The following is an 11,584-nucleotide window of genomic DNA, read 5'->3' as shown; positions in this document are numbered from 1 at the left end:
AATTTAAAAAAAGAACAATAGCAGAACAATAACTAAAAATGGTAAATCTGGTTAGTTCAGGAGATTTGTAAAAGCCAAATGGCCTGAGTGTAAATAGTTTCTGCTATAAATTTGAGGAGGCTGTTACCTGCCAAAATACTTCACACCCCCATCCCATGGACTCTCAATATTGTAAGAATTGTCCCATAACACAGCATTTAGAAGCTTTAAATACTCAATACTTTGTGTTTGTATTTTCTTAATAATCTTCCATACACATTGTACAACACATTCTGTAGCAAATGTCAAAACAAATGTCAATAAGCTGCAACAACAATCAATCTTAAAACAAAAAAAAAATTGACCATGATTTGATTTGTACCTACTGTGATACACTAATGATGAGAAGCACCCTGACTTTTCAGTCAACACTGTCTTGACGATCAGCAGCTGTTCATCTCAGATCCAGGGCTGTACTGCCACAGCGAGACTTCATTCCAGAGTGGAGTAGGCTGAGCTGAGGACTGTTGTTTGCAGGATCAACCCTAGATGCACTTGACTTTCTGTCTCCTCGGTTGGTAGTTTAATAATATGTTGTCGTTCACCCCGCCCATTTAGTTTGGCTCTTCCAGTAAAGCTACATATGTCCTTTTAAAGGTGAAATTGAAAAAAGACGCCTGTATAGCTCCCCCGCCCCCCCAGCATTCCTAGTTGCCAGACACTAAGTCAAGAGAATGTGTCTAAACGTGTGTCTGTATGGCCTGTATTTCTGCTTTCATAAACACTTGCCTATTGACTTTCCATTTTCAAAACTTTGTTTATTTGTTGGTGAGACAAAATACTTTTTCTGCAACAACAAATCAGTCAATAAATCAATTCATTGTTATTATTATAAACTCTGGTGGCTGGTTTATGACTACAGTCGGAGACATTCTCTACACAGTGTACAGTAGACCGTTATCCTCAGAGATTTGCTCAGGATGGAAAAAAAATCTATTCATACACATCCATCGATCCAAAGTAAACAACCAGATGAAAACCCCTGATGTTAGGCCTATACGGAGCATAGACTTTTTACTTGAGAAGTCCTTCCTTTCCAGTAGCTTAGATGACATGTTTGTTGGTTACTGACAAATGCAAACCTATGGCTTGCAGATCAAATCTTGGGGACATTTTATTTTTCCCCCTTTAGGTAACCAAAAAAATGGATTATTGGACATTTAGATATTCTAGTAATCAATTAATGTAGGGGTGAAATATATTATGTAATGTTTACTTAAAAGGTAAATCTATGATGTTATGGGTACCAAAAGGGAAGAAAAAAAAAGATTGTGCCAAGATTCTCTTATCTTAAATATACTGTAAGTATCTCTCAATAACCCTTCACTGACATGTATTTTAGGCTACGATGTATATAAACCCAGGGTTGGTTGATGCTGTGTATTGGCAATTAAGAGGCTTTGAAGTCACTAGTCGGCCATATGGGTACTCCCCAGTAGGAACAGTCCTCCATGGGAATGAATGCAATTCTACAGTATTTCAATTTAACGTTTCAAGGACTAAATTACATTTATTTAAGTGTTGTTTTGTTGTCGTGGGGACGGTAACATTAGAACTCTCTAAAAAATTATACTTTAAGGAAAATGTTTTGATATATTTTTTTCATTTTTAAAAAATGTTTAGCTCACATACATTTTAAAGTATGCATTTAAGTGTTTGTAATAGAATAGACGTGGCAAAAACGAATGTAGACATTAAATAAACGCATTTCTATTATCTATAGCTTCCAAAATATGTTTTACAAGGGTGGAGGTGCGGTGGCTACAAAGCAGCCCTCTTAAAATCGTCTTGTCTACATATAAAACACATATTTTAGGCTACTGGAAAGGAATGATTACAAATCAACCTGTAGCAGTGTGCCCATCAATCACATCTTGCTGACGAATGCGCAGGGACGGATGTGCTTGAATGTAACACGAACGAGAACGCCCCCATCGAGGAAGATATGAACTCGGCAGTCAACTTGTACTGTCTGAATAGTAGTGATGGGACGTTCGGACCTTTTTACTGACTGATCTTGTCGACTCATTCAGTCAAAAGAACGAATCTTTCGACTCATTTCGTTCATTTGAGTAAATAATGCATAGGGGACGCAGAGAGGGAGACAAAGGGAGGTATGACAAAGGGAGGTATGTTTAGTGTATATTTTGGTTCCACAGAGCTGTGTCCATCATAACATTCAATAATACATGAATTGCATCCATTGTTGCACCATGTAATCAATTATCAGCTCAAAACACGTTTTATTTACTTTTTCTTCGTGTTTTTTTTTTTTTCACTCCGGTGGAGTGCGTATTTATCTTGTTGTATGATTTAATTGAGGCCTGACAGCAGGTCAAAGGAACAACTAAAATGAATGAGTCACTCGGGAAAATGAATCATGACTCTTGAATCAGTAAAAAAAAAAGAGTCGTTCGTGAACCGCACATCTCTACTGAATAGCCAAGCAGCTTCCTCGGCTAGAGAAGGGATCCGCACTGTATTGTCACGGTTGGTTGACACGCAATCCTCTTGTCTTCCAGAAATGTGATCTGCTTTTTTAACTCGATTTGCCATATGAAAATGTTAGGGAGTCGCCGACATCACCGTCTGAACCGACGACATCGTTGACGAATAGCACAACAAACGCCGGGGTAAGCTATGCTAGCTAGCGTACGCTACTTTAGAAAACATCTTCGAGTAACGTTATCCGAGTCTTGTTTACGTTGGAGTCAGTCAGTCATAGTATAAACATCTACAATGACATTCAATAACTAAGACATTTAGTGTGTTTTTTTTGTTGTTGTTTTTTTTTTGGCGTTAACTTAGCCACTACAGTTTCTAAATGACGTGTTTCTGCGCATGATCTTAGCTAGCCAACGTCGCCATGACATCGCCTACAAGTGTGACTCGGGGGGTGTCAATTCCTGCTTATCTTCATACCTCCTACTGTACTATCTTTGGTCTCACTAGCTTAGCGTAGGGGATAAACTCTCAAAAAGATTTACGATGGACTTGAGAGGCGACGAGTGGGCAAACTGGAAAGCCCGACGTAAACACAGGGAATAGGTAGCCACTATGAATCCGAGAGTGGAAGACTCCTCTCTTTCTGTCTGTCTCTCTTTCTGTCTGTCTCTCTGTCTGTCTGTCTGTGTCTCTTTCTGTCTGTCTCTCTGTCTGTCTGTCTGTCTCTCTTTCTGTCTGTCTGTCTGTCTCTCTTTCTGTCTGTCTGTCTCTCTTTCTGTCTGTCTGTCTGTCTGTCTGTCTGTCTCTCTTTCTGTCTGTCTGTCTCTCTTTCTGTCTGTCTCTCTTTCTGTCTGTGTCTCTGTCTGTCTGTGTCTCTGTCTGTCTGTCTTTCTCTCTGTCTTTCTCTCTCTCGTCTCTTAACAGGCTTCCCATTTGTGAACAGTTCAATCACAAGTCAGACTGTTGAATAAACTTCATTTGAATGTACTTTACTTGTTGTCTGATGATTTTTGACCCTTTTTTTTAATGTAGGAGGTAATCTGAGACAAAATAGCCACACAGTAGTGTTCTCAAACCGTATTTCAGTGTGCTGGTCTGTATTTCAGAGCTCAAATGTAATAAATAAATAAAACAAGACCTTAGTCTCAGTATGACTCCCTGATAAAAATACAGGTTAAATAAAAATGTTGGTTTTTACCCGTACAAAAAAGATTGCTGTTTTGAAACTGAATTAAAAGTGCTGTAACTGCAGTTGACTGTGGTATTTTGGATGCAGTAATTGCAGAATTATTAACTTATTATTATTGTACTTATTATACTTACTATACTTATTATACTTACTATACTTATTATACTTACTATACTTATTATACTTACTATACTTACTATACTTATTATACTTACTATACTTACTATACTTATTATACTTACTATACTTATTATACTTATTATACTTACTATACTTATTATACCTACTTATTATTAACTTTATTATACTGCAGTAAAACATTTTTAATTAATTTTGGAAGCAGTACATTCCACAAATTGGAGTTATACTGCAGTTATACTGCTCTCTGACTGCAATCTTTTCCCGTAAAGGTATTTCTGGTTTTCATTTTCAATGCTTGAGGAATTTGCACACGATTTACACAATATGTTAATATTTCCCAATTTAACCCGAAGCACAGACCTAAAGTTGTCCCGGGCAATCATCTGGCGAAGTTTACTAGCACTTCCAGCTGATAGCGAGGCAAACGCGTTACGGCTGACAACGTTCGGTTACATTCAGATATTGTTTACATATTGTGCGTCGTGAAATCCGTCAGGAGATGAGAAATACAAGCAACAGAACCTACCAGCACACCTTCCTATGGTTCCTATGGTTACTATATCTCCACCTCCTACCGCCAAAAAAGGACAGACAACCGGTGAAGTACGGAATATTGTATTCAACATTCTGGCTTGTACAGACTTGACCTTTTTTTTTTTTTTTTTTTTACTTATTTTTTGACAGTGACTTCTTTCAGACTGTTATCAATGGAGCAAATAAGGTGCCGTTTGCGGGAAAATTTATACTCTGAAACTCTCCTCACTCACTCTAAACGGACATTTATGATACTTGATAAATCCTTGGGAATAACTTTCTGTACATTTTTGGAATTCCCCCATTCCTGTGTTGACAGATGTACGTTGTTGGAATTCCTTTTTGCTCAGGGAGAATGTTGTTTGTGTGCCAACTGTTTTCATTTAATTAGTGATTCAACAACTGTTATTGTTACATTATTCTATGCTGATGATGGATGGGAAAGTGGCTCTGTCTGTTTGTCCTAGTTGAGTAGTAGTAGTAGTAGTAGTAGTATGCTTGATGCTACCCTGACATTTGTCTGTTTGTCCTAGTTGAGTAGTAGTAGTAGTAGTAGTAGTAGTAGTAGTATGCTCGATGCTACCCTGACATTCTGCCTGTTTGTCCTAGTTGAGTAGTAGTAGTAGTAGTATGCTTAATGCTACCCTGACATTTCTGCCTGTTTGTCCTAGTTGAGTAGTAGTAGTAGTATGCTCGATGCTACCCTGACATTTCTGTCTGTATGTCCTAGTTTAGTAGTAGTAGTATGCTACCCTGACATTTCTGCCTGTTTGTCCTAGTTGAGTAGTAGTAGTAGTAGTAGTAGTATGCTCGATGCTACCCTGGCATTTCTGTCTGTTTGTCCTAGTTGAGTAGTAGTAGTAGTAGTAGTAGTAGTAGTATGCTCGATTCTACCCTGGCGTTTCTGTCTGTTTGTCCTAGTTGAGTAGTAGTAGTAGTAGTAGTATGCTACCCTGACATTTCTGCCTGTTTGTCCTAGTTGAGTAGTAGTAGTAGTATGCTACCCTGACGTTTGTCTGTTTGTCCTAGTTGAGTAGTAGTAGTAGTAGTAGTAGTAGTATGCTCGATGCTACCCTGACATTTCTGCCTGTTTGTCCTAGTTGAGTAGTAGTAGTAGTAGTAGTATGCTCGATTCTACCCTGACATTTCTGCCTGTTTGTAGTAGTAGTAGTAGTAGTATGCTCGATGCTACCCTGACGTTTCTGCCTGTTTGTCCTAGTTGAGTAGTAGTAGTAGTAGTAGTAGTAGTAGTAGTAGTAGTAGTATGCTACCCTGACATTTCTGTCTGTTTGTCCTAGTTGAGGAGTAGTAGTAGTAGTAGTATGCTCGATGCTACCCTGGCGTTTCTGTCTGTTTGTCCTAGTTGAGTAGTAGTAGTAGTAGTAGTAGTAGTAGTAGTATGCTACCCTGACATTTCTGCCTGTTTGTCCTAGTTGAGTAGTAGTAGTAGTAGTAGTAGTAGTAGTAGTAGTAGTAGTAGTAGTAGTATGCTACCCTGACGTTTGTCTGTTTGTCCTAGTTGAGTAGTAGTAGTAGTAGTAGTAGTAGTAGTAGTAGTAGTAGTAGTAGTAGTAGTAGTATGCTCGATGCTACCCTGACATTTCTGTCTGTTTGTCCTAGTTGAGTAGTAGTAGTAGTAGTAGTAGTAGTAGTAGTAGTAGTAGTAGTATGCTCGATGCTACCCTGACATTTCTGCCTGTTTGTCCTAGTTGAGTAGTAGTATGCTGGACGTGGGGAAGTGGCCAGTGTTTGCTCTCCTGCCTCCAGAGGAACTGCGTCTGATACGACAGGCCTGTGTGTTCGGCAGCGCTGCCAACGAAGCCCTCTATGTCACCGTCAACGATGAGGTACGCACTGTAGGGGCCCCGTCTGACTCAGTAGCAGGGGACATGGGTTACTTCCCAAATGGCACCTTAGTCCCAATATAGTTCACTACTTTTCACATAGGGTCTCATAGGGCTCTGGTCAAAAGTAGTGCACGATGTAGGGAATAGGGTGCAATTTGGGACTCGGATATACTACTACTATGTAATAGACAAGCTCAAAGTTATATTCTCACGCGGTCCGATAGGTGTTAGGCCTAGTGTTTATGAAATAATTGTGTTTAGTACTTGGACAAGACCTAGTAGGCTACTTGTGACAACGTTATAGGCTAGGCCTGACTGAGTAATCAGCAGCATCCTCAGAGTGATATGTGGCTGGAAATAGAGGCCTTGTTGTTTGTCACACTGAGGCAGAACACTCCAAATGACACCGTATTCCCTACATGCAGTGCTTTGCAAAATTATTCAAATCCCCTTGGATTTCTTCACATTTTATTGTGTTACAAAGGGGGATTTAATTGTCTTATTTTGTCAACAGGTTACACATACACACAAAAATAAATAATAATAATAATAATAAAAAAAATAGAGAGATTTTAAGCCAATTAATAAAATAAAAAAATTTATGTATATTTTTATTTTATTTATTATTTTTTATTTTAAGTCAAAACTGTGACTAGGCATCTTAGGAACATTCAATATATTCTTGGTAAGCAACTCTAGTATATATATTAGGCCTTGTGTTTTAGGTTATTGTCCTGCTGAAAGGTGAATTAATCTCACAGTGTCTGGTGGAAATCAGACTGAACCTGGTTTTCCTTTCTGATTTTGCCTGTGCTAAGATCTTTTCCATTATTTTTTTCCTGAAGATCTCCCTAGTCCTTGCTGATGACAAGCATACCCATAACATGATGCAGCCACCACCATACTTGAAAATATGAGGAGGTACTCAGTGATGTGTTGTGTTGGATTTGCCCCAAACATATAACACCTTCTATTCAGGACATAAATATAATTTCTTAGCTATTTTTTTTCTCCAGTTTTACTTTAGTGCCTTGTTGCAAACAGGATGCATATTTTGTAATATTTGTATTCTGTACTGACTTCCTTCTTTTCACTCTGTCCTTTAGGTTAGTATTGTGGAGTAACTACAATGTTGCACACAGAGTCCATACAACATGATAAGCACATGTTTACTCCTGAACTTATGTGACTTGTTAATAAGCACAGTTTTACTCCTGAACTTATGTGACTTGTTAATAAGCACAGTTTTACTCCTGAACTTATTATGTGACTTGTTAAACACAGTTTTACTCCTGAACTTATTATGTGACTTGTTAATAAGCACAGTTTTACTCCTGAACTTATTATGTGACTTGTTAAACACAGTTTTACTCCTGAACTTATGTGACTTGTTAATAAGCACAGTTTTACTCCTGAAATTATTATGTGACTTGTTAAACACAGTTTTACTCCTGAACTTTATTTATTTAACTTTATTTAGGCCATAACAAAGGGGTTGAATACTTATGGACTCAAGACATTTCAACTTTTTTTTTTTTTTTTATGAATTTGTAAATATAATAAAACATTATGGGGTGTTATGTGTAGGCCAGTGACACATCTCAATCCATTTTAAATCTCAGGCTGTAACACAACAAAACGTGGAAAAGGTTCATGGGTGTGAATACTATCTGAAGGCACTGGGGCGGGGGGGTAGTCATTTACATGTCATCACCTGTTATTTAACACAGAGGGAGTTTGTGTAACTTATTCGGTGATTAGTGGAGCCACATTTTATCTCCTGAACTAATTTCGGCTTGCCAAAACCAGGGGGCTGAATACTTATGGAATGACTATATTTTAGTTTATAGATTTACATTTAAAAAAAAATTTTTTAATGTAAAAATAAATAATAATTTTCTTCCACTTTCACATTAGAGTATTTTCTGTCCACAAGAAATAACAAATCCATTTAAAATCCCACTTTGTAACACAGTAAAACGTGAAGAAATCCTGGTAAAAGGATATGTTTGCGAGGCACTGTGTAGGGAATACCGTGTGGGATACAGCCTGAGGTCAGTCAGCGAGCGATAGTTCCAGAGACTGGGTCAAGCAGATAGTCAGGCTATATTTAGCCATTGTAAAACCCTGTTTTTGATCCACCTTAAAGCCTCTGTTCATGTCGGACTGTGTCTTAACACACTGATCCATTTGTTTTTCTCAATAAGGACCCAGTTTACACCCAGGCTATGATGTTACTTACTTTTGTCATGCAGTGTCTTTTATAAGCTTAAAACTATGCCAATTTGTTGTCGTAGTGGGCACCCAGGCTATGATGTTACTTACTTTTGTCATTCAGTGTCTTTTATAAGCTTAAAACTATGGCCATTTGTTGTCGTAGTGGGCACCCAGGCTATGATGTTACTTACTTTTGTCATGCCGTGTCTTTATAAACTTAAAAGTGGGCACCCAGGCTAAACTTTTACAGCAAAAAAATATAGGAATGCCAATGGAGGAGGTGTTGCTGTTTATATTCAGAACCACATTCCTGTAAAGATTAGAGAGGATCTCATGTTAAATACTGTTGAAGTCATATGGCTACAGGTCCATCTGCCTCACCTAAAGCCCATTCTGGTGGGAAGCTGCTATAGACCACCAAGTGCTAACAGTCAGTATCTGGATAATGTGTGTGAAATGCTTGATAATGTATGTGATATCAACAGAGAGGTATATTTTCTGGGTGATTTAAATATTGCCTGTCTTTCATCAAGCTGCCCACTCAAGGAAAAAGCTTCAAACTCTAACCAGTACCTGCAACCTGGTTCAGGTTATCAGTCACCCTACCAGGGTAGTTACAAACAGCACAGGAATGAAATCATCAACATGTATTGATCACATCTTTACTAACACTGCAGAAATTGGTTTAAAGCAGTATCCAAATCCATAGGATGTAGTGATCACAAAACAGTAGCCATATCTAGGAAAACCACAGTTTCAAAGGCTGGTCCTAATATAGTGTATAAGAGGTCAGGCTGGTTCTAATATAGTGTATAAGAGGTCAGGCTGGTTCTAATATAGTGTATAAGAGGTCAGGCTGGGCCTAATATAGTGTATCAGAGGTCAGGCTGGGCCTAATATAGTGTATCAGAGGTCAGGCTGGTTCTAATATAGTGTATAAGAGGTCAGGCTGGGCCTAATATAGTGTATCAGAGGTCAGGCTGGGTCTAATATAGTGTATCAGAGGTAAGGCTGGGCCTAATATAGTGTATAAGAGGTCAGGCTGGGCCTAATATAGTGTATAAGAGGTCAGGCTGGTTCTAATATAGTGTATAAGAGGTCAGGCTGGTTCTAATATAGTGTATAAGAGGTCAGGCTGGTTCTAATATAGTGTATAAGAGGTCAGGCTGGTTCTAATATAGTGTATAAGAGGTCAGGCTGGTTCTAATATAGTGTATAAGAGGTCAGGCTGGTTCTAATATAGTGTATAAGAGGTCAGGCTGGTTCTAATATAGTGTATAAGAGGTCAGGCTGGTTCTAATATAGTGTATAAGAGGTCAGGCTGGTTCTAATATAGTGTATCAGAGGTCAGGCTGGTTCTAATATAGTGTATCAGAGGTCAGGCTGGGCCTAATATAGTGTATAAGAGGAGCAACCAGACGCTGCTGGTCTGTGGTGTGTAATGAGGAGCAACCAGACGCTGCTGGTCTGTGGTGTGTAATGAGGAGCAACCAGACGCTGCTGGTCTGTGGTGTGTAATGAGGATTTATGAAATTGCTTATTCCAATTGTTAATAAACACGTACCAATTAAGAAAATGACTGTAAAAACGGTTGAATCCCTGTGGATTGATGATGAATTAAACATTGTATGGTGGAGAGGGAGGAGGCTAAAAGGAATGGCACATAAGTCTGTCTGAACAACCGATTGGCTAACGTCCTGCACATTGAGAAATCATGTGACCAAACTGAACAACCGATTGGCTAACGTCCTGCACATTGAGAAATCATGTGACCAAACTGAACAACCGATTGGCTAACGTCCTGCACATTGAGAAATCATGTGACTAAACTGAACAAAAAGAAGATGAAACTACACTATGAAACAGAGAAATTATATAAAGAATGACAGTAAAAAGCTTTGGAGCATCTTCAGTAACATTTTCAGAAAAAGGGCAAACTCATCTCCATCATTCATTGAATCAGATGGCTCATTCATCACAAAACCAACTGATATCGCCAACTACTTTAATGAGTTTTTAATTGGCAAGATTAGCAAATTTAGGCATGACATGCCAGCAACAAACGCTGACACTACACATCCAAATATATCTGACCAAATTATAAAAGACAAGAATTGTACTTTTAAATTCTGTAAAGTGAGCATGGAAGACGTGAAAAAATATATGTTGTTGTTTATCAACAATGACAAGCCACTGGGGTCTGACAACTTGGATGGAAAATGACTGAGGATAATAGTGAACGATATTACCACTCCTATTAGCCTCATCTTCAATCTAAGCCTGCTAGAAAGTGTGCCCCCTCAGGCCTGGAGGGAAGCTGAAGTCATTCCTCTACCTAAGAATAGTAAAGCCCCCTTTACTGGCTCAAATAGCCAACCAATCAGCCTGTTACCAACCCTTAGTAAACTTGGTGTTTGACCAGACACAATGCTATTTCACAGTAAACAAATTGACAACAAACGTTCAGCATGCTTATAGGGAAGGACACTCAACAAGCAGCACTTACACAAATGACTCATGATTGGCTGAGAGAATTTGATGATAAAAAGATTGTGGAGGGCTGTTTTGTTAGACTTCAGTGCGGCTTTTGACATTATCGATCATAGTCTGCTGCTGGAAAAACGTATGTGTTTTGGCTTTACACCCCCTGCTATAATGTGGATGAAGAGTTACCTGTCTAACAGAACACAGAGGGTGTTACGGCTTTACACCCCCTGCTATATTGTGGATAAAGAGTTACCTGTCTAACAGAACACAGAGAGTGTTATAGCTTTACACCACCTGCTATCATGTGGATGAAGAGTTACCTGTCTAACAGAACACAGAGGGTGTTATGGCTTTACACCCCCTGCTATAATGTGGATGAAGAGTTACCTGTCTAACAGAACACAGAGGGTGTTATGGCTTTACACCCCCTGCTATCATGTGGATGAAGAGTTACCTGTCTAACAGAACACAGAGGGTGTTATGGCTTTACACCCCCTGCTATAATGTGGATAAAGAGTTACCTGTCTAACAGAACACAGAGGGTGTTATGGCTTTACACCCCCTGCTATCATGTGGATGAAGAGTTACCTGTCTAACAGAACACAGAGGGTGTTATGGCTTTACACCCCCTGCTATCATGTGGATGAAGAGTTACCTGTCTAACAGAACACAGAGAGTGTTCTTT

At 38.8% G+C, this 11,584-nt stretch overlaps 1 protein-coding gene across 3 annotated transcripts in view; it reads left to right on the top strand.

Moving 5' to 3' along the window:
• Positions 1-2,439: 2,439 nt before the first annotated feature.
• The window catches only part of rcbtb2 (regulator of chromosome condensation (RCC1) and BTB (POZ) domain containing protein 2), a 44,101-nt gene continuing 34,956 nt past the window's right edge, over positions 2,440-11,584 (top strand). Inside the window, exons 1-2 of one of the 3 annotated variants that reach the window (XM_042296522.1) lie at positions 2,440-2,672; positions 6,058-6,195. In XM_042296522.1, the coding sequence (XP_042152456.1) occupies positions 6,070-6,195 (126 nt within the window). In that variant the 5' untranslated portion in view covers positions 2,440-2,672; positions 6,058-6,069. Of the gene's footprint in view, positions 2,673-4,489; positions 4,670-6,057; positions 6,196-11,584 lie in introns of those variants that run through there. The other 2 variants (XM_042296520.1, XM_042296521.1) reach the window with 2 other exon arrangements.

The sequence above is a fragment of the Oncorhynchus tshawytscha genome, linkage group LG13, assembly GCF_018296145.1.
Source record: "Oncorhynchus tshawytscha isolate Ot180627B linkage group LG13, Otsh_v2.0, whole genome shotgun sequence".
Lineage (NCBI taxonomy): Eukaryota > Metazoa > Chordata > Actinopteri > Salmoniformes > Salmonidae > Oncorhynchus > Oncorhynchus tshawytscha.
The sequence above is the reverse complement of the archived record's forward strand: the minus strand, read 5'-3'. Positions and strand labels throughout refer to the sequence as shown.